At 43.8% G+C, this 23,926-nt stretch overlaps 1 protein-coding gene and 1 long non-coding RNA gene across 2 annotated transcripts in view; one reads left to right on the top strand and one right to left on the bottom strand.

The window, feature by feature from the left end:
• LOC124293695 (glutamate receptor ionotropic, NMDA 2B) overlaps positions 1-23,926 on the bottom strand; it is a 1,867,270-nt gene that overhangs the window by 733,425 nt on the left and 1,109,919 nt on the right. Inside the window, exon 11 of the mRNA XM_046735718.1 lies at positions 7,489-7,628. Coding sequence (XP_046591674.1) covers positions 7,489-7,628 — 140 coding nt within the window. The remainder of the gene's footprint in view (positions 1-7,488; positions 7,629-23,926) is intronic.
• LOC124293703 overlaps positions 2,763-23,926 on the top strand; it is a 30,238-nt gene continuing 9,074 nt past the window's right edge. Inside the window, exons 1-3 of the long non-coding RNA XR_006903581.1 lie at positions 2,763-2,921; positions 20,812-20,823; positions 21,016-21,017. This is a non-coding gene — a long non-coding RNA (uncharacterized LOC124293703). The remainder of the gene's footprint in view (positions 2,922-20,811; positions 20,824-21,015; positions 21,018-23,926) is intronic.

Genomic DNA, 23,926 nt, shown 5'->3' with positions numbered 1-23,926 from the left:
AGTTTTGATAATAATTTTAGTGATTAGGAACTTACGTACCGTTGACCATATATTATGTCGATTCATACAAGTGTCGTAAAGGAAACATCTCTTAAATTTTTGGTTAGTGAAAGCAGCGCCGGCCTTAGAGTCTTACGCGCCCTAGGCAAGCTAACGGATAATCACCCCCCCCCCCCCTGGAATCGCGAAATCATCGAAATGAATTCAGTTAATGGTTCAGCACTCATCCGAAATTTCAAAATTGGCACACCTTGCTTTGGCATTGGCGAAGCCTTTCATTACTTCCGAAATGTTCATTGTAGATGCTGTGACATTTTTTATGGATAAAATTGCCGATACTGAAAGCCGGTCTTGGCTCATAGTAGACCGCAAATGAGTCTCTATGAGTTTCAGTTCACTAAAACTGCGTTCTCCGTTCGCCACAGTTACAGGATTTGTTAATAGAATACGTAAACTAATCCATAAGTTTGAGAAACAGTCCTGCATTTCTTTATCGTAAATAAGATGTAGTACTCGAAGAGGACTTGCTTTTTTCTCCTGAATCACAAACTGGATATGTAGAAGCTCAGTGTATAATTGAGTCCCATCAATATCTATTTGATCGATACCCCCCGACTCGGTTAGCTGTAACTAAAGATTAAGGGAACGTTGAAGGAGTTCAGAATTTTCTGGAAAGAGTTTAAGATTATATAAAAATCCCCAATGTTCCTCGTGTTTCTTCAGAAGCGTAAACCGTTCATCAATGGTAGACCTGGCCGTATCTACTAGAGGATAGAAAACTTGAGTTCTGAAGACTTCTTCCGGGTTTACAGAAACATTATCGTGTCCTTCGTAGGTGAACATGCACTTTTTTTTACGGGGACGTATAGTTTTGAAAGTCATTTCGAATCCAGATTGTTGAATCCGCGCTGTAAATTAGCGGCATTCTTTTTCACGGCTTACAGTCTTTAATCCTAATCTCTGCGTGGACATTTTAGTCACGTTTTAAGGTCATAAACTACTCAACTGCTGGAAATTCCCATCCCTTATGGACGAATTGCGTCGACTGATTTGCAAAAAAGGATACTCCTTACGCCGGTCTGCCACATCTGGCAGCCAGCCTTGCAATCTCGACAAATTCTCTACTTTCTACTCGTAAATACCTTTGCCTACCTACCAATCCTCTAATCTTCACTTTTCGTTCCTTGTTTTTTTATGACGTGTATCCTAAACGCCCGCACGTGCATCGCACATTGGGAATGTACGTTTCTGCTTCTGGCTCACGTGCTCACTCCCACTCCCAAGCAAAATTCATCCCTTCTCTCAAGGGACAATCCTACCCCTTCCAGTAGTTTTTTGGCCATCGGAACTTAGCTAATTTTTAAAACCTATCTTTAAGATCAGATTCGTTTCGACCAACGCGAAGAGAAGACCAACTTACTCTACTGCCACAACTTCTTCTCACTACCCCGCGTGAATCTCATACAACCGAACTCAACAGTGTATTCAAATTATTTCAAGTCTGTTAATAAATATATTTGTTGACTAAACCTTATAACATTGAATCATCTTTGAGTCAAACCCGATTGTCTCAAGGAAGCCAGTGCATCGAAAATCTTTCCCGATTGGTTTGACGAGGATTTACAACCCTGGTTGGTGAAAAATCTCTTACCGCCATCGATGCCGAGCGCAAACACAGATTTTTCCAAGATTTCTTCAGCAGCTGGAATTGCAGCATTTAATCCTGTCTGGCGATAGCCATGAAGATGGTCTTCGCAACCTCGGAGTAATTCGATAGCTTTAGGTAAATCTATGTCTTCTGCCTGCATAGCTTTATTCACCAGATTTACTTGGAAAAGTATGTCATACCACGCTATGAGCGTGATGATGAATTCGAAGTCTGACATACGCATTGCCAATGATCTTGCTTCGGACGTGATTTTCTGATAGGTAGATTCTTCTTCCAACTCTATGAGAGATTCATAAATTTCAATATACTGATATCGTATGGCTTTTAAACTTTGGATACGACACTCCCATGTAGTTTCTGAAACTTATTTATCTGTCAAATTGCCACGTAGTTTTTCAAGATTGACCAATGGTTAATAGATGCGCTAAATAGTGTAAATTCTCTGTACGATTCCAAATAATGAAACTGATTTGACATGAGATTTAGAGGCATCATCTACTACCAAATTTAACGAATGATATCCGCACGGATTAAAGAATGCTCGAGAATATGAATCAGTAATTCTCTTTTGAACTCCTTTGTGCTTACCCGACATATTTGCCCCATTGTCGTATCCTTGGCCACGACAATTACGCATATCCAAGTTACATTTTGTTGTGAATTCATTTAAGATTACAGATGTTAAGCTTTCTCCAGTAGATTCTTTTACGAGGCGATAACCAAGAAAGTGTTCTGTAATTTGAACTTTTCCGTCTGAGGTATCGACAAATCTAATTGTGAAAGATATTTGTTGAACGTGACTAATGTCTGGCGTGCAATTTAATATTATGGAGAAATACTTGGATATTTTTGCATTATCTAGTATGGTAGATTTTACTCGACTACCTAGTTGTTGGATAAGCTCGTTTTGAATTCTTTTCTCGCAATAGTGATCGTGAACTTCATGTAATCGGATTCGTCCTACATGTTCAATCATAACAGAATCAAACTTCCCCATTAATTCAATAAGACCTAGAAAGTTGCCATTATTTAAGGGAACCTTGCGGTCTAGAATTTTCAAAAAATCGATTTTTTTTCCCTCTATATTTCGAAAGTATAGTATCTTAAGAATATACTGTGAAAATTTGGTAATGATATTCACAGTATTTCAAGTTTTATAGCCCATTGAAGGTCGGCGCCAAAGTAAGTAGAAGGGTCGCTTCGCTCAGTGAATAGTTCTATTGTTCGTAGAAAAGCAGCTGCTACCTGAGTTGTCTACCTGAGTTGTAGTGAAAATATGAGAGTAGAGTATGACAAGACTGAAGTGATATTGTATGGTGCTGGAATTGCAGATTAATGTAAGTCTACGTTTAAATCTAATTTTTTTGAGAAAATACTTATTTCAAATTTCGAACGCCTTTATCTCGAAACTACTTTTTTTTGTCTTATGTTGATCAATTAAAAAAAACTACTCGACCGATTCGTCTCAAATTAAAATGTGTTATTAACTACACTGGCAGCTATCGCAGGGTCTAAAACGAAAATTTTCCATCAAATATTTATAATTTTTTTATGAGCAAAACATTGATAAAATCAGGCTGTTTTCCGACTTCTAATTTTGACAATACGCCATTTTGTAATTTTTATTTTTTTTTTCATTTTAGTTCCTACGATAGATATACTCACAATAATTGAGGGTCATTTTGAATTTTTCAATTTCAGATAACTGGAGAAGGGACGACTTCAGCACCATTTTAAAAATAATAAAAAAAATTTTTTTTTCTTTCAATTTCCAATTTCGTAAAATTTATAAGTAATAAAACATACCTACAAAATATGAATAACATTGTGCATTTCTTTCATAAAAAAAAAATAAATATGTTGAAAAGCAGTCAAATTTTCACCCGCTAGACCGCAAGGTCCCCTTAAAGTATCCAAACGATCGAAGCTTCCTCGAAAGGCCAAATTATTTTTCGTTAAATACAAGACAATCACTATTAAGCCCTCTAACACAGCTCTGAAATGTGCTGCTTCTCTATTGATCTGCCATTGTAAATCAATGTCGATTCCGGTACATTTTCGAAGGGATCTTTTAGCATCGATCCATTTTTGGTACGATGAAAAATGCAGCCTGCTTCTTTCATGAGTCTTTAAATACTCCCCAATAGCTGCCACTTATTAATCCCTTCCGTGCCTCGTTTCAATTTAGGGGAGTGATCAAAGAGCTTACAGCAAAAGCAATAGGCGTGGTTCGTCAATCTCGAATAATACAACCAGTTTCTAATTGTAGTTTCCCCATTTGAAAGCAGTCTTTGAAAAAAAGACACCCAAAAGCTACGATGTTTGTTATCTTTCGGAAAACAGGCTAATTTCAGATCCGCAGGAGCAATAGAACCTTTTGTAACAATGACATCTCGAATAGATGCTGTTATAGTGGTCCACTGTCCAATGTCTGTACAGGAAGAATCTGTTTCCAGAGTTTCAAGATTTTCCTGTGATGATTTTTCGTAACAATCTAATTCAGTGCTCTTTTCCTGACTGCTCATATGGAAAACTTGATCGACACTTTCAACTTCTACTTGAAGTTGCGGGACATCTGTAGCATCAAAACTCGATGAATCTGCAGCAGAACTCTCCGGATCCTCCGTAATATTGAAATGTTCGTTTTTTTTTTTTTTGAATACTTCCAAGGTTTTTCACAGCAGAAGCGTTCGGCTGCTCATATTTGGCTTTTCTTTTGCGATTTTATGCCCCAGATGGCTTAGACGACATTATAGCTATAAGCTAATAATAGCAATAACCGCGTAATCTCAATAAAACTATACCTAATTGAGATACAAAGTATCAGTGTTAAACGTAAATTGATGTAGAAGACTGACGACATGTATCTGCTTTGCTACTGCAGCGTAACGCGACGAGATATTCAAATGGGGCTTAATGATTCTACGCCAAACATATTATTCACGCAGGCACGGGGCGTGCCGTCGAAGCGTGCCACCATGTAACGACGGACTTAGGTACTTCGGTCAAACGTGTACGATGTACCCATTGTGACCGTGCGCCTAACCCACCTCGCTTCGAGTGCTCTCACTCGAGTCGAGTGCATTTGATGTTAACACCATAAAATTTTTTGAGTTCGATGAGAAAAATCTTGTCTCATCAAAAAATATAAAATAAAAACTTCATTTAAGTGCCCCTAAATCTGTGGCACCCCGGGCTACTGCCCGGTTTGCCCGCTCCTAAGGCCGGCGCTGAGTGAAAGAATGTATGTATTGTTTGCATTACTCGAGAAAATATTTTATCGTGCGCGAAAATTATGGTTATATTTTACACGTATACCTGTAACTTTATCACAGCGCTTACAATATAATGTAATACCGGTATAATGACTATAATTATGATTTGTAGAACAATAAAATTTTGACTATGGTGTCTTGTAATAGCAAGATCAGCGTTTTTTCTTAGCGTACCGTAGGTGCACATTAGTGTGGGCCTCAAATGGTCACTTCTGAAATTCGGCCAACTGACCTTCGGAATCGACTCCAGATAATTCAAAAATAAGTTCCTAATTTTTTTCAGATTTTCAGCTTAACTCTAGCTCGTGCCCCAAAGAGGGTGGATTTCATTCAACCCTTTCAGGCATGCATCATATCTACCGAACCGATTAGAATAATATTTGATGTAAGCGGGTTTCTTGGGTCGTTAATTAAGAATCTGAATTCAAAATTTGAAAATTCAAAATGGCGGATCCAAGATTGTGCAGACAAATCAGAAAAGTCATTTTATTCGAATAAGACTTGGTACACGGAGACTTGCGAAGTCGCTGATTACGAATTTGAACTCAAAATTACAAAATTCGAATTGGTGGATTCAATATGGTAATAATTAAGTGTCTTTCGGGTCTTTCGTCGCCCATATTGGATCCGGCACTTTGAATTTTCAAATTTTGAGTTCAGATTCGTATTTGCTATTTGTTGATAGCTTTTTCGACCTAGCCACTTGGAAGGAGTTAATCGCTGTGGTGTCAAAGATGAGAATTGAAGTTGGTTTAAATATACCTCATTTATTCATTTACTTTACATATATACACGTTATTCAAATGTTTGATTTCCATGTCATGGAAGGGGTTGTCGTGGTCCTCTGGCACCGCGGTGGAAGCTGAAGCGAAGAGGAGCGGCGACTCACAGGTGTTGTGCTCGGTGGCGGAGTATATAGTAGCTCTCCGGTGAGCTAGGCGGCGTAGGAGGACGACGATTCTCAGGCCTGTCGTAGGCTGTGACGATTCCCACTCACTGTCGGACTGTGTTGTCTGAGTGGCTACCGACGTGTAGGTGGGTAGTGACGCTACGAACGGAGACACCGCTGCTGGGATGACGCGGTTGTACCTTGGAGAGGTTATCCTGGCTCGTCGGACGTCTCAGAGAGATAGCAGGATGCTGGGTGGCCTGGTCAGAGGCCTTGAAGAGACGTCAACGGGTTGTAGTACCCAAGGAGCTGATGGATTATGGGAACTTGTCCCTTTGGCTGAGCTGGCTGGTGCCAGAGTGAATGATTCAGTCATGCAGTAATCCAAAACCTGCGTGCTGTCGAGTAACTGTCGCGTACTGGTGGTGTAACGTGATAGTAAACCTTGAGTGTAGTTTATGACTCAATGTCGGTGAGACCGAAGTTGTCCTGTCGATCGGTGAGAACGGTGGTCTCTTATTCCAGCCGCGGCTCCACTTTAACAGTGGGAAACCACGCGAGCTGATTGCGAGACGCGCGCGGCTGCGTGCGTGGCGTCAGCGGCGCGTGTGACGTCGTGGGTGCTGTCCGCTGTGACGCGCGACTGGAAAGTGTGTGATGCTTGTTGCAGCGCGTGACTTGTGCGGCGCGCGACAGGAAAGTTGGTTTTCACAAGGTAGTTGTAAACAGATTCGTCTTCATCGACCGGAAATATTTCCTGTTACGAAATTTCATCTGAATTCATTTCGTAGATTTGATGTGCCTCTTATAAGGTTGAATTGGTAAATTCACCCTCTTGGGGGCATAGGTTAGAGTTCAGATAAAGATCACAAAAAATTGGAGTATCATTTTCAAATTCTGTGAAGCCGATTTGGGGAACGAGCCGATCGAAATTTCAAAATAACTTTATGAAGAACCATCCTAGTACATATAGTATGAAAGATAATGCAAATTTCGTTACGGGAATTTAATATCATATTCTTAACATACTTAACCATTATTTGATAAAAAAAAATCACTTTTTTCCAAGACTCTGAACAAAGCTCTCCCTTAACTTAAGCTTCCCCCCCTTTGAGTCTTTCTTCCTCAATGCTTATTGAATAATCATAACCTTATTCACACTACTTCACGGCCGGCAAATTTCTCAATTATACTGCAATTATATTTGTATGGTCCTTGATTCAAATTTCAAATGAATAAATCAAGGCTCATCGAAATACTATACGGTTTTTACGTTTGGTCTCTGTAAGCACCTATTTGAATTCTATCGCACGATAAAATCCTCCTAGAGACTGGACACAAAAATTGTATAATGTCTTGATTACGATTTGATTTATCCATTGGACATTATGACTAGGTTTTGCAACCAACATTTCCAGAAAAAGCATCAGCTCTCACGGCACAACTCTGTAAGATTCTGGAAGTACTACACCCTGTATTAAAAATCTCATTTTGAGACAAGCAACGAAGTGACTTTCACATGATAATCATCAAAAAATGCATCGAGTGAAGCGCTGATATGAATGAAACGTGCAACGAGGTACAGAGAGAAATGGTGACAGTTTTTGTATGTTAAAGTAAGGAAACATATTATTAAAAAGCCAAATTTAAAATACCGGTTTTTGCGGTGAGTTGGGTGGATTTATCTTCATGTCGAATCCCGAGGGAGACAGCCACTCGAATAAAAATATCATCAACGTGGCTGCATGTATAGCGACCAAGCCCACCAGCATCCAGGAAGCTGTATCGAATGGTTCTGAAAAAAAGTTTTGGAACATTACTTTTTCTATAAGCAGGGAGTGAAATTTTTCAAAATTAAAACCCTAGAATCATGCAAATTCCATGATGTTTGAAGTTATAATGCGTGCATGTGAAGTCGAAGAAAGCTTTTTTGAAATCTAACCATAAGGTTTATACAATGATCGTTGAATCGATTCTGCGGCATTTTGAAGAAGTTTTGACCACACCGTTGTATTTGTTATTTAAGTTTGGATGCATTATCGGCCTAGTTAGAAGGTTTGCACTTGTCTCCAATCACAGAAAGAAGAAGAAAAAAAATAATGAAAAGTGATCTAGGGAACTAACTCCATGCCATGATCTGTGTGGATAGTTATGCAGATAAATTGACAAGACGTGAAAGGTAAATTCATCTAACAATTGCAATTATTGGGGGTACAAAGACTAAGGAGAAAACTTATTCAATATGAGATTGATTGCATGTTCAAAGATTGATATAAGTAATGACTGTCATCTGATCCCGGGTACCATTCGACATGGTTAGTCTACATGCTACAATGTTGCCACGTTTGATTAGCATAGCTTTCGTATCGGCAGGTGATATTGGAATTTAGACTCTAAATACAATGTAGCTACCATACAGATGAGAGATGGCTTTTTGACAGAGTCATATTAAGGAAAGCCTACGTAAGCTCCTGATATTCTTCCTTAGTATCAACCACATGGTTAGCAGCTATAGCTTTAAGCTGTACATTTGATGTCAGCTTCCTACACGGGTTCAATGTAGCTGCTACCAGCTCGAGCCAAGTAATATTGATGTCAACGTAGTAAAAATTTTTTTATCTTACGAGATTTTGGTTTAAATTTGGCTAATACCTCTCATTGTCACCATGTAACTTTTGGTGCATTCAGTTGCCAATGTTGTCTATCAAATACACCTGAGATTGATCTGGCTCCGATCTTATGAAACCACGTAGCCTTCATGAAAATCTAGCTTTTAATTCACCTGACATTTGTGTAGCTACGGTCTCACGCTGCCATGTGGTTTTTAACTATCTCGAATTTACCCAGCATTGACGAAGAAACCAGCTAGCATCTACTTATCCTGTGAATCGTGTTGATTTTCATTTAATTCTGTGTTACCTACATATCAGTGCTACTTGATTACAAGATGCGCTGAATTGACACTGCTTCATCCTGAAATGATGTGATTTTGATATAGCAGTTACATTATATTGTACACTTAGAAATATTTCGACTAGATGGAATTTGATTTTGCACACGTAGTAATAGATAATAAAAGACAGTTCTGGACACAGATTACTGCATGGACACAGTCACTGATACTCAAACAAGTTATCTGTATATATTCCCTAGTCTATAACTATACCCCTAGTTTGAGTGACTTTATATATCATCGGATCGTATAGTTGCTCCACCTTACGGGTAGTTTGCTCTGCCTCACCATAGTTTCAACCCGAATCGGGAAAAATTTCTCAGAGTTGTATACTGCGTCATAATAGACTTCGGATCTTTCAATGCAAAATTTATCAATTTTGGAAGGTAAGTCTTCCATCGTGAGTCAGCTTCCAAAAGATTCTTTTATCGTAGGTCAGCTTCCAGAAGGATCTTTTATCGTAAGTATGGCAAAAGAAGGTTCTTTTACCGCAAGTCAGCTTTGAGAAGGTTCTTTCATTGGTAATGACGCCCTTTGATGATCAGTGAACGTTTAGACGTAACGGAAAAGTAAAACGTCAGGGGACTTGCATTGACTGTCAACCGTACACGAACTCTCGGAATTTTGGCTGATGATCAATTCTCGGAATCACCTAACGGGTTTCGGTGCCATATTAATTTGACTTATCTTCTGTAGTTATACAGTCAAATCATCTTGCTTGATGATTTGCACTAATTGTGATGGTGAACAGTGATTTGAATCTCATCGCCATTATTAAAAATTATTGATTCAAAAGGTTTGGTTGCGTACATTTTTTGATGCATAATTGGCTCGTCGAAAATAACAGACGTTTACAAAATGTTTTGGATTCACTCTTCCGTGGTACAGAACAGGCGATGAAACAGCAGAATTTCAGACACAAGTGCCTGCATGTGAATAGATCCTTATCCTGATATATTTCATCTTTGTATTTAACACTTCCAATTTTAAGATATTCCACGAAGTCTAATGAAGGTTGAAGAGGACCAGGACTACCGAAATAAACGGTATCGTTGCCGCGATTTTCGTATGCTACCCAATGATTTCCGGGACGATCCTTATTGTCAAAATTAAGGACAGCCCTTTCGTTTTCACGCATTACATTTTTCAGAATTTCGCTGCGCATGAAAACACTCGACAAATATAAAATTTGTATGATTTTTGCATATGTGAACAAATCCTTATCAGTTGATGCTGGTCGTCGTAGCTTGACATTTAATTTTTTTTGGGAAATAAAGGCCAAACCCTTTCTTGTGCGATTGAAGGTGAATACGTTTACTTAATGCAAAGGCTTTGCTTTAAGTTTTGTTCTGTCGGACGCTTCTTTCCAATTCTCGTTGAACAACGCTTTCATTATTCACAGCCTACGCCACACACGCGGTTATCATAGCTAATACATTCGTATTGCTGAGACCGGCAAAAATACGTACAAGAAGATGTGAAAATTCACTTATTTTACACGGTAGTAGTGTGATGCGTGGTGACCGCACGTATTGTTCGCCATCTCACTTTTTTCACAGCTTCTCGAGCACTCTTCGGCGCAGCCCTAATGATTGTTCTAGCATTTTTGCTTCAATTCGTGTACTCTTTGCAGCGAGTATTACTTCTTCGAAAGATATATTCTTTAGTTTTCGGCGTTACACATCTAATTTTTTTTTCATCTTGAACATGCCAGCTGAGCCTAAGCAGTTGCTCTTTCACTCGAATTTGCAATTGTTGCAAAAATCCGCTTCACGGCTTTATCGGTCAATATTTCATGCGCAGCACTTCTAGTTCCAAGATTGTCCCGATTTGTCGAAAAAGGGATGTTGCTTAGCTTGCACGCTTGATCAAAGTCTTTTTGCCGACCTTGTACCTGGACCACAGTATTATTGGCTGGAAACATGCACGACTTGACTTAATCGTGATATCCAGTGATGAAGCTAATAGCGTGCAGAAAGTTGAACAATACATGGGCAAACATCTATATGGGTAGACGTCAGAGAACTATTTCTTTTCTCTCAGACGTACACTCTAATCCCTAAAGACCTTCTGCTCGAAAACACCAACTTGTTGGTATCAATCAAATGAAACGATATTGATACAACTCTTGGATTGTAGCGAGAAAAAATACGGGTTCTTGGGCGATAAAAAATATTTAAACAGGCAACAAAATTGAATGGCAGGAGAGATTCTTTTATTAACAACGCTTGTTTCCAAGTAAAAGTCTAAAACGGTATGTAATATTATATGTGAATGTACTTTTCTTGACCTCAATAACGATGAATAAGTATTTTCTTGTACATGCAGGTCAATAAAAAAAATCAAATTGTTGACGATTTGGCCAGAGTAGGGGCCCTCCTCACAACAAAATTTTTAACAATCTGTCACAAAAATAAAACAGGGATAGATACAAAAAAAGGGAAAAAATTTTTCACAACTTAAAAATAGCTTACATAAGAAGGCAATTCACGACAAGTGAATGCGGAAAAGGAATTATATTTACCGGGTATGAGAGAATTTTTTTTGTATAATAAATTTCGATTTGGACATGAAGATGAAAACACATTTAGAAAATAAAATGTAAATCAAGACTATATTACGGTTATATAGAGCAATACGGAGCTCCCAAACTCTCATCTTACGAGGGGAACCCACCAACGTCCCCCCACCGATTCAATCCAAATTTGTCACACGTGTAGGCCATGACTAGCAGTCTAACTGGTGCAAGTAGTAAGACGCGCCTCTCAAAATCAGCCAATTTCGAAAAATCCGATATCGAAATATCCTTGATATACTTCCTACGTTATAAAGGTTTCGAAAAACGCGTGGCGTAGTGTGGAAGCGCTTTATTTCATAACCGAAAGGTCACTGGATCGAATCTCGATGCTGGCAATTTTTCTTTTTCATTTTTTTTTTTTATCCATCACGTTATTCTAAAAACAGATGTATCACGATTGTGCCAAGTATTAATTTTTATCAATCAATTGTTATCGACAAAAAATTGGTATTTTATCGCGACTCCTGTAAAAAACCGAACTTACCACGAAAATATATAATACTTTATTCTTGTACAATGTCAATAATTTTTAATTTTTTATTGTCGTTTTCAATGCTTCTACGATCAGTACCGCCCTGCTTCGTGCAGTATTCCATAAATATAATAATATCAAATAAATGAAAATATTGATTTTGCACAAGTTTTCGTGTATACTTTCTTCACTTCCAATCTCCTCGAAAAAAATAATAATAATATTCCCAATTCCGCGTTATTCTCTTTCATATGTAAAATAATGATGATCAACTGTGAATAAAATATTAAAAATTATTGACATTGTACAAGAATAAAGTATTGTATATTTTTGTAGGAAGTTCGATTTTTCACAGGAGACGTGATAAAAATACTAATTTTTTTCGACAACAATTGATTATTAAAAATTAATAATTGGCACAATCGTGATACATCTGTTTTTAGAATGACGTGAAGGATGAAATAAATAAAAAATTAAAAAAATTAAGAATCCGACCATCGAGATTCGATCCAGCGACCTTGCGGATATAAAACAAAGCGCTTACACGCTGCGCCACGCGCTCTTCGAAGGTTTTTTAACGTAGAAAGTATATCAAGGATATTTCGATATCGGATTTTTCAAAATTGGCTAATTTTAAGAGGCGTGTGTTACTGCTTGCACCAGTTAGACTGCTAGTCATGACCTACACGTGTGATAAATTTGGATTGAATCGGTAGGGGGACGTTGGTGGGTTCCTCTCGTTAGATCAGATATTTGGCAAAGGAAACGGACGTCAAAATTGGATGACGGTTGGAGACATTGAGACAACAACCGGCCGAACGCGAAGAGAAGAATTACCGGCTAGTAACAGACATAAATATGACCTAGGAACATAGAAACGAAACACAGCATTTTTGATGATAAGGTAGTCATGTGCACAATCGGTAACGTAAGAGCTAACAATAATGTGTTACCGACGTACAGATATTCTGAGATGTTCAATATCAAGACGTAAATTAACTGCAAGAAGATGTGCAACAATAATACAGCTCTCCAGAAGAAGTCGTTTATAATACACCGGTTCGACGGCTAAGACGCTAGCAGGTTGATAATTAAAAGCATGGTACAGTTCAATAGAGTGTCTAATTAAAGCAGTGTAATTTTCGTCTAGGCAATGAATGTTACGTTTATGCTCATTGATTCTAGTGTGCAGTTGTCTACTAGTTCGCCCAATATATATCTTTTCTCAATTTTTTCAGGGAATTTTACAAACCACGCTAGAACGCTTATCCAATGGTAAAAGGTCTTTGTCTGAATCGAAATGTGGAGATAGATCATGCTAGTTTTTGCCTACAAATTGAATGTTATATCTAGAGAAAATTCTATTTAGAGACTTGAAAAGGCCAGCTACATAAGGGAATAGGCATGTAAATTTTTGGAATGATTGGTACGACATCAAGATCATGTTGTTGGTGTCAAATGGTGACAAGATCGGAAAGTGTCTCTTTTGTATATGTTTCTGCAAGATGAAGGAAGGATATTCATTCTTACGTAATACATCATACATCAAAAAAAGATTCTTATTGTGAAATTCTGAGCTAAACAGTCTAATAGCTCTGTCCACCAAACAGTAGATCGTACCAGTCTTATATAACCTAGGGTGGTGCGACCGATAATTTAAATACCTTTGCGACCACGTGGCTTTGTGGTACCAATCGGATTTGATGAGCTGATTATCGTTGATGATTAGTACGTCTAGAAAACTGATTTGGCCGTTGATTTCAGGTTCAAAGGTGAATTGTAATAAATGTAAATCCAAAAATTTGGTGATTTCAAAAAATTAAAGACGGAGCCAGGAATCGAACCTGGCGTCTAGAGATGCTTGGCCGGAGCCTTACTCCACTAGACCACCTAGCCGCCCTGACTCTGTTGTCATTAATTGCAAGCCATCTGGTGGATTAAGGCTCCGGCTAAGCATCTCTAGACGCCAGATTCGATTCCTGGCTCCGTCGTTAATTTTTCGAAATCACCAAATTTTTGAATTTACATTCTCTCAACAATATTCTTCTCGTTAATAATGATATGCACATCCGGATATTATTCAATAGCCGGCTTTGCCTGTCTTTTGTAGCTTCCCATCAGAAGCAAGAATTTTAGATGTAAACATTTCACCTACACACTATATTTTTACTTGTGCTTGAAGAGATGAAATTCTCAATACGTAAATTGTAATCTAAGGTGAAAGCTGTTGAAAACTTCAAGAAGAGTTTCAATTATATCAAGAATTATATCTTAGCTCAACTACCTGTTGCGATGTCACCAAAATTCTTTGACACCTAATTGATCAAACTTGAAGCGCTCTTTACCGGCCACGAAGCGTCGAATATGAACAAGTTAGCTAAGCTCATAAACTCCGAACGGTATCACCCTGTTAATTCGGTTTCTAGCCTAGACAATAAATGGCTTGTTAACTTAAGTAACGTTTCTATACCGGACAATGTGGCGGATGTTCTTAAACTGCAACCCAAACATGATACCACCTTCAAACCTAAAGAGATTCCAATTTTTGACCTCGTCTCGGTTTTCGAGTCCAACATCTCTCACATTTCACAGGATCTCAGAAACCAGGCCAGGCTAGAATTTACTAACACATTGAAAAAGTTTAAAAACATCCGTACTCGTTCTATGAATCACGATGCCGCTTTACAGTAAAAAATCAAAGAAACGTCATTTTTCCGTAAAGATAACAACGATTTAATGTTTTTAAGATCGGATAAAGGCAATACTACCGTCGTCCTTACCAATCAAATGTATTTGGAAAAACTGCTCCTCCAGCTTCTCAAAATTGACACTTGTAACATTGTCAGATTCGACTTTAATTGTACCTTGCAACTAGATGTCAAAAAATTAACGACAAACTGGGTTTGATCTGAACATATTTCCAAAAATCTCAAACGTTATATCGCCAAATCGGACAGTATTCCGCCACCAGCCTATGAGTTGCCCAAAATCCATAAACTTGATGTACCTACCGCAAAGAATTATCGTCTCTTTCACGAATAGTCCAACGTTTAACCTTGCTAGAACTCTTAGTCAATGGATTGGTAACAATATCGTCCCTCCTGTATCACGTGTCCAAGACATCTTTACTCTAGGTGAAGGTATTAGTCAGTTCATCCTCCCGCCCAAATACATTCTTATCTGTCTCGATGTGGTCTCCTTGTTCACCAACGTACCTCAAGATCTCGCGATCAACGCTGTCAACAGTAGGTGGTCTCAACCAGCCAACAATGTCCCTGTTCCATTTAGTGAATTAATCAATGCGTTACATATTTGTTTCAGGCTACTATCTTCAAGTTACCAACTACGCTCAAAGTTATGGTTTATCTACGGGCTCGCCGCACTCTCTAATCTTGTCCGATCTTGTGATGGATGACTTGGAACAATTCTGTTTAAAAGAAAACTGAGTTTCGCTTTTCCATTTTATTTCAGATATGTGGATGATATCATTACGGCTGCCCCCATTAACAAAATTAAAACTCTTCTTGAAGTTTTTAAAAGTTTTCACCCGAAGTTAAAATTTACCTTCGAACTTCAAAATCAACGGCCAAATCAGTTTTTCAGACGTACTAATCATCCACGATAAACAGCTCATCAAAACCGATTGGTACCGCAAAGCCACTTTGTCACAAAGGTATTTAAATTATCGATCGCACTCGCTGTTTACTCACACGAACGATGCTATACAGTATCGATGTATGTGATTTAAGTATCAATTACTCAATATTTATCAGATTTAAAAATATTTCGAATAAGACTATGAATTATCAAAATATCTCTTCTGATATTAAGACTACACGCAGAAATTTACCAAATCGATTAATTTTTACCAATTCAATCGAGCCGTGTCCGATTATTTTGTTGAAATCGATTAATCGATACATCGATCATTCTCAGATAAGTGGCCATCACTAGCATTGATCTCAACAATTTCAACATTACTTGCCACTCCAGACCCACATTGAATCCACGAGGAAATAACTAGGAATTTGAATGACACCATATTTTTTTGAGTTGAATTAATTGAATTTATTCATGTAATTCGACTTCATTTTTCTATTCCAAATAATAATTATTATTTTTCCTCAAATTCAGATAGATTTATTGAATTGAAATTGCTTCATTTGAATTCAGGTATTTGGGAATTTTCTTCTTCTTGATTTAAAATTACTTTTTTATTTGAATTTAATTATTTTACTCTCTAAACATAAAATATTGGCACGAATCTAAAGTAATTCAAAGTAACTTGACTTATTACAACTCTTCCTAATTCATTTATATCTCAAATAATTCTCATGATTTCAGTTATCATTTTTAGTGATTCAGTGAATTCTCATTTATTCAGTTATTTTGTGTTAACTCAGGTGAATCGTAATTGATTTACAAACCTATTGACACGTCAATTCAGCGAGTTATTTTTCCCTCGCATTATTGAAAAATCAGATGTCAATGATGAATTTCAAACTAGTGGAAAAATTATGTTGCAAAGACACAAAAAATGTTCGGAAAGCATAATTCTGAAGATCTCAAGCCAGATTGATTGAATGAGTAATTATGAAACCTAACAGCATATTAACCATCTAAAATAGTCTCTAGTTTTATGCATACATCGATGATTGGATGTGTTTATAACATTGAATCTTAAATCCGCTGATTTATTTGGAGATTTATTTTCATTTTCACTCGTAGATGTGTGTTTCGTAGTATTGTGTAGCTGGGCATTCGCTTATATTTCACATACACGAGTGTGCGTCCGTGGGTGTGCGGCCGGCAGCGTGTACCGCGGCAACAATACCGAGGTCAGCGCTCGAGAAGGGGTCCAACAGGGAGAGAGGGGAGGTGCCGATATTTAATTCGTAAACGAATAATAATAATTCACCCAGACGAACAAAACAGCAATTTCCGTGGTGGCAAATCCAGATGAAATGGTGCACTCTGATTGGCCTAACGCTATCGCTTATAATTCAAAAACTATGCGTCGGACGAGCTTCCGGCAAAGAAATTCTCGGTTGGATTTGAGTCAGGTATCACGCTGGCTGGTCCGTGTCCCCCAATTTAGAGACATCCTGTATACCAGCCAACCACACTCTCCCCCTATGATAAATTCTCACGCGTGAAAGTTTACGGGTCATTATCAACATTCCCAGCCAATCTAATTGCGGTGTCGCCATCTGGTCAACTAGCACAAAAGAATGTATTCAAAGTATGCCGAAAATATTATTTCTGAAACGGTATATTCCGCTGGCCATTTTGCTATACCGTCCTGTCATCCTGCATCGTCATCCTGCTTTGCAATCCTGTCCGCTATGTTGTTGTTTACATACGTCAGGCTGGGCTGGGTTAGGTGAGGTTAAGTTAGCAACCTCCTCCTATATCATGTCAGCCATCTAGCCCCGCCATCTTGTTGTTTACATTGGTCGGGTTAGGGTAGGTTAGGTTAAGTTAGGTTAGGTCGGTACCCCTACGTCGGTTGTCACCTTGTCGTGGTGTAGGGGCTTGGCGGTCGCAATGAATCCAGAGGACCCAATGACTAGGGCTTTAAAGTCCCTGGGCAAAGGCGAGACCGGACGAGCGACTATCACTAAGCACAACCGACCCAGCCTCCCGAGGTTGGGTGAGGGAATGGTGAGGAATGAATGGGAAGCGAATGAATGGGATGTGGTCGAGACCCCTGAGGATATTCCCCCGAGACTAGCCAAGGTCGGACTACCAATCCGCCGACCAGGGCTGTAAAAAATGTCTGTACCTTTCCTGTGGGTTTCTAGGAATCCGCAGGTTTAAAGTGGGAAAACCGCTATTTGCAGCCGGCTGGAGCCAATCGGAGGGTTGAATCTTGGATCTCGGGCGCATGTATGAAGGATTACCTGGTCAGTATTTCCTCATACCCGAAGCTGGTAGGGTATTTCCGGCAAGGTCTTACCCGAATGGGGGCCTACCCTGGCTCGGATTGACAGGGAAATCCCCCGAACGGAAGACCCTAAAGAGGTAAGGGGGGTGGGGGGGATCGCATGGATAGGGCTGACCACCCGACAAGCTGAAAGCAGCTTCCGTGCGAGTACGGGGTTAGGGTTCTTTCCGGTGGGGATAGATGCTGCACCGCGGTGCAGCTGCCATGATGGCCGAACCAACATTAGAAATAAATCACTTAAATATGGCACAATCAAACAAAACCAACAGAAACAAAAGTAATGACGATATGGAGTTCAAAGTGTTCGAGGTGGACCCCTTCGCGAGAAGGACCAGCCTCTGAAGGTCACCACCACCGCCTAAGCGGATCATCAGTGTGGAGAAACAGATGAGGGAGCCAGCGCCAGTCCAGACGCCGCTAGTTCTTGTCGACTTGGAGGTGCCAAGAAAGGAGGCGAAGGTGGACGCGTCCGGACCGAAGGGAGCGATCCCCAAGGCCATGGCCAAAGAGGGGGCAATGACGATGAGTTGCCCTAGTGCCACCAGCAGCGTCGCGGAGGTAAGCGGGAGGGACTGCCTGAAGTCCCTGATTGCTCTCATCGAGGGTATGAAGGGCTTCGCCCTAGCGCACAAAAATACCAACGTGACGCTAAAAGAGGACACGGCCAAGGCGGCCATAGTCGCCCACCAGGTCGAAAGGGCCTGGAGGAGGATGGAGGAGGAGCTGGAGGCGGCCAAGGCTCCACGCGTGACTGGGGTCAAGGCGACCCAGACAACACGGGAACCACTACCACAACAACAACAGGCAGCCGGGATGATCCAGGAGGCAGCAACGACCAAAAGGAAGGAGATCTCTCCGACCGCGGGGGCGGTTGAAAAGCGACCCCGACCCGTGGAGAAGGAAGAGGGGAAAATCGGAGGCTGGAGCGAGGTGGTGAAGAGAGGTGGCCCCAAGAGGATGGCCAAATCCGCTACCACGGCGCCCTCACCAAACCAGAAAACGACAGCCGTGGCCCAACCAAAGAGTGGGCCCAGGAGGAAGCCGGTTCGTCCCGACGCGGTCCTCATAAAAGTAACAAGCGGCAGCAAGTACGCCGATGTTCTAAAAAAAGTTAAGGTGGGGGTGGACCCAGCTAAGGCTGGGGCCAACGTCACCGCGGAGAGGAGGACGAGGGGGGGGGGGGGGGGGGGGCGACGTCCTCCTAGAGGTAAAGGGATCCAGTGGCGTCCAGACTTTGAGCGATGCGGTCAGGGGGGTTCCGGGGGAACAGACGAAGGTCTCGACCCTGGAGCCGTCCATGACCGTGGAGGTCAGGGACCTGGACGAGGTGACAACGGAGGAGGAAGTAAGGGCGGCCTTGTCGGACGCCCTGAAAGCTCCCCTGACGGCACCGATGAGAATGAGGGCAGGCTTCCGGGGGACGCAGACCGCGCTATGCAAAATCCCAGAGGGGACTGCCCGGAAGCTGGTTACCCTAGGAAGAATAAAGATAGGGTGGACCGTCTGCCGGATCCGGGAAAGGATCACGGTGGACAGGTGCCACCGATGCCAGGGATATGGGCACCACGCTGCCCAGTGTCTCGGCATCGACAATTCGGATGCGTGCAGAAATGCGGGGAGAGGGGCACAAGGAGAAGGAGTGTCCCAAGCCAGGTCCAAGGTGCACGCTATGTGCCGACAAAGGCGTAAGGGCGGACCACTTCTCCGGGAGCGGCAGATGCAGCGCCTTCAGGGAGGAGCTCCAGAAGGGCAAGCTGCGGCACAATAGACGGGCCACCACAAGAGTGCCAAACCACGGGAAAGTGGAGAGAACGGGAAGGGTGAGCGTAGAGCCGGTGATGCTCTCCCCTACCACAATGGGAGTGTCGTTCGGGCGGAGGCTCGAGTTCTCCACCACAGCATGCCAGGGGTGAGAGGGAACGCCACCACGGGACCCGGGGGCGGACCTGGAGTAGTGATACTCCAGGTAAACCTTAACCGGAGCCGTGCGGCCCAGGACCTGCTGACCCAGACCGCTGCTGCTCAAACGGCCGGGATACTAATCGTCTCGGAACCCAGCGGCGCGGGAAAGCAGGGGAACTGGCTGGTGGTCCGGAGGGGGGACGCGGCAATAGCGGCGACGAACAACCTTCCGGGCACCCTCACGCTGGAGGAAAGAGGGGAGGGGTTCGTCTGGGCGAGAACGAGTGGCTTAACAATCTTTAGCTGCTATTTCTCACCCAACGTCGCGTCCGGAGACTTTGAGGTCCAGCTGGATAGCCTGGAGGCCAGCATCCGGACAACGAGAGGCAGGATCATCGTGGCTGGGGACTTAAACGCGAAGTCCCCGAGCTGGAAGTCCTCGAAGCTGGACGCGAGGGGCCAAACCGTTGCCGAACTCCTGGCAAGGCTAGACCTCCTTCCGATCAACGTTGGCACAGAGCCAACCTGGTGCTGGGAGAGCACGGGATCAAGCTCAGTGATCGACATCACGACGGGGAGCCCGGAAGTCGTAGCCGAAGTACAGGGGTGGCGGGTCCTGGAGGACGAAACCCTCAGTGACCACCGCTACCTCTGTATGAGCTGGGCACTAGAGAAGAGGGAAGAACGAAAAGGGAAGTGGCCTGACCGGGGGTGGATGGTCAGGAAACTGAACAAAGAGGCCATGGCAAACTCCTTCTGCAAAGGTGACACAAGGGGGACTCCAGAGGGAACTGATGCAGCTAGGTTGATGAGAAGGATGACCAGAAACAAACCGGCCAGAGGCAGAGCAACATCGCACTAGTGGTCCGAGGAGATTGCGCAACTGCGCAGGGACTGACTCCGGAGCAGGAGGAAAGTGCAGAAGGAGAGAGCGAGGGGGAAAGAGCCAGGCGCGAGCCTTGAAATCTTCCAAGCGGCAAAAAAAAGGCTGCGGGGGGAGATCAAGGCGAGCAAGGAAAGGTGCTGGGAAGAACTGCTCCGCACGATAGAGGAGGACCCGTGGGGGCTTCCCTACAAACTGATCACGAAGAAGCTCGGAGGCACGAAGCAACCGGACGACCCCGAGGAGATCGAAAGAGTCCTGAACGAGCTTTTTCCCGTGCATAGGACTATGCCAGCACCAAGAGAAGCAGGACGGACTGAGCCGCCGGCCCCCTTCACAGAGGCGGAGCTCAAGGAGGCAGCCAAGAAACTAGCTGGTGGAAAGGCCCCAGGACCAGATGGAGTTCCAAACGAGGCTTTGGCAGTGGCAGTGAAAAGTGACCCGGAGGCGTTCCTGAAAGCCTTCAACGAATGCCTCCGGACGGGCCGCTTCCACGACGAGTGGAAACGCCAGAGACTTGTCGTACTGCCGAAGGGACCCCCGGAGGAAGGAGGAACCCAGAATTACAGGCCCATCAGCCTCATAGATACCACCGGGAAACTGCTGGAGAGGATGGTGCACGCGAGACTGGTGGAAGCCGTAGAAGAAGCGGGTGGTCTAGCCTGCAGACAGTACGGGTTCAGAAGGGGCAGGTCTACGATACAGGCCATACAAGACGGGGCGAGCATCGCCAGAGAGGCGAATGCGAGGAGAGGGCGACACGCCACCCCTGCTTGCTGGCGCTTTTAGACGTCAAAAATGCCTTCAACGCGGTGGGGCATAGCGCAATACTCGAGGTAATGGAGAGGAAAACCAGCATGCCGAAGTACCTCCTGGGCATGGTCGCGAGCTACCTGAAAAACAGGCGGCTCATGTACTATACCAGTGAGGGAATGAAAACACGCTTGGTAACGGCGGGAGTCCCACAGGGATCGGTTCTTGGACCGCTCCTGTGGAACTTAGCCTACGACGACCTGCTCCGGATGGAGATGCCAGAGGGGGTGAGCACCATCGGGTTTGCGGACGACATCGCGCTCCTGGTGACGGCAAGGACAGCGGAGCTACTCGAGGCAACGGCAGGGGAGGCCATCAACCGAGTGTGGGACTGGCTGTACGAGAAAGGGCTGGAGCTGGCCGAAAAAAAGACAGAAGTGGTGGTCCTGACTAGGAGGCATAAACTCATAGTCAACCCCATAATGGTCAAGGGGCACAAGGTGAGACCCACGAAGAGCGCGAAATATCTAGGCGTCACAACCGACGCCAAAATGAATTTCGCGGAGCGCGTGGCGACGGCCGCGGACAAGGCCATGAGGACGGCGACGGCTCTTGGCAGACACTGAGAGTGATCTCGGCGTACCGCACCGCATCCACAGCACCGGTCATGGTATTGGCGGGGTTGATCCCGCTACACCTCATGGCGGAAGATCGCAGGCGAATTGCCGCCGCGGCGACGGGGAGAGGCCTCCGCAGCAAGGCAGCCAAGGCCAGGCTGCGACGAGAAGAGAGAGAGACGACCATCCGGAGCTGGGACGAGGAGTGAACCAGCGGTGAGAAAGGGGCATGGACCAGGGCGGCCATACCGTCCGTCGTGCCCTGGGTGGAGCGGAGGTTCGGCCAAATGAGCTTCCACCTCACCCAGGGGCTCACCGGGCACGGCTGTTTCGGTGAGTGCCTTCACCGTATACGCAAGAAGGCGACACCGAGGTGCCACCACTGCGACGAGCCCAAGGACGACGTGGACCACACCTGGTTCCGCTGCCCGGCATGGAAAGACCGGAGGGATGAGATGGAAGGTGTCACCGGGAAAGTCGAAGGCATCGCCAAGCTCGTCAAGGCGATGCTGGAGGCTCCAAAGAAATGGGAAGCGGCGCAGCGGTACGCGGAAGGGGTTCTGCGCGCAAAGGAAGAGGCAGAGAGGGTGCGACAGGGGCAACCGTCCAGACAACAGCCCGCACCAGCGACGATTCGGCCTGCTAGCAGACCAGTGGACAGGCTGAAAGGGGGGGCGGCCGGGTGCGCGTGTGATTTATCATACACACACTCGGTTTGCTTCCTTAGAGGAGGCCATCTACACGACCGGAAGGACGAGATGAGACTAGCGAGTGGGGGCATCGAAGAAACCATGAGAAGGGTGGAGAACCTGGCGACCGAACACGCAGCCAGGCTGATCCGAGGAGGGGACCCCGCCCCCCGGCTACGAGGACAGCGGAGGAGGGAGCGATGGTCCGGATGACCTACGGTGATGTGAATTACCTAGGTAACAACCGGGCCATCCTCTACCTCAAGAGACGGTGGGGGGGGGGGGACCCAGAAATTGGTCAACTCGACCAGCTCACTGGGGTTGCAACCCCCCGGGCGAGACGCGGTAGTGCTGGACGGAACTGCGTTCACCGCCAACTGTCAATGCGGCAGCTCGGCGGAACACGAACGCATGTTCCCCCACTACCGCACCACAGTCAAGAACGGGGCTACCAAGTCGAACTGGAGGATGACGGTGGAGGCGGCAAGAACCGGCGTGGCGGTGCAAAGAGGATACCACATCCGCACCGCGCAAAACATGCTAGTGCGGAGCGGAAACGGTGAGGTAAAAGGTGACGCAAGGAGGGGGTGTACAAGACAAGGTGCGCGAAGACACCCCCCCATGAACAGGTGAACTAGTGAAAGTGAACATAACGTAGATTAGATTAATAGGAATAGGAAACTAGGCTGATTAATGAACCGATTAAACAACAACAGCCAGTAAGATAGGAGTGCATACGAACTAGCGTACGAACATCAGTTGGTACACTAGCGTATAGTTTAGAATAAGTAAATGGGCTAATGAATAATTGAACGAACTAATTAACAATAGCCGATAAAGACTAAGTAGTTATCAATTAACTAATAATAATATTAGGCAGTGATACGGCGCGCGGCAGCCAGGCCAAACAGGTCGATGCCACGCCACGAGAAGAAGCGAGAGGCCAGAAAAACAGGCCGGCCACAGGGACGGGGTGAAGTAATGCGAAAGCGGCTCCGCCCCGTCCTGGGTGATGAGCGGCGGAGGGGTTTAAGCCGGTAGGAATCCGGCACTATCCGATGACATCCATTCGAACAACCGGATGTCTTTTGAAGATTTCCCCTTCGCCGCTGAAGAAAAAAAAAAAAAAAAAAGGTCGGTAACACATCGACTACATGCCCCGTCATCTTGTCCAACATCTTGCAGGCTAGTCAGCCATCTTGCATGTCAGTCAGCCATCTTGCATGTCAGCTTGGGCCGGTAACAAACCGACTACAGGCGAGGCGCGTCCTGCAGCACCATATGAGGTCGGTAAGTCAG

This window comes from Neodiprion lecontei, chromosome 3 (assembly GCF_021901455.1).
Source record: "Neodiprion lecontei isolate iyNeoLeco1 chromosome 3, iyNeoLeco1.1, whole genome shotgun sequence".
Lineage (NCBI taxonomy): Eukaryota > Metazoa > Arthropoda > Insecta > Hymenoptera > Diprionidae > Neodiprion > Neodiprion lecontei.
The sequence above is the reverse complement of the archived record's forward strand: the minus strand, read 5'-3'. Positions and strand labels throughout refer to the sequence as shown.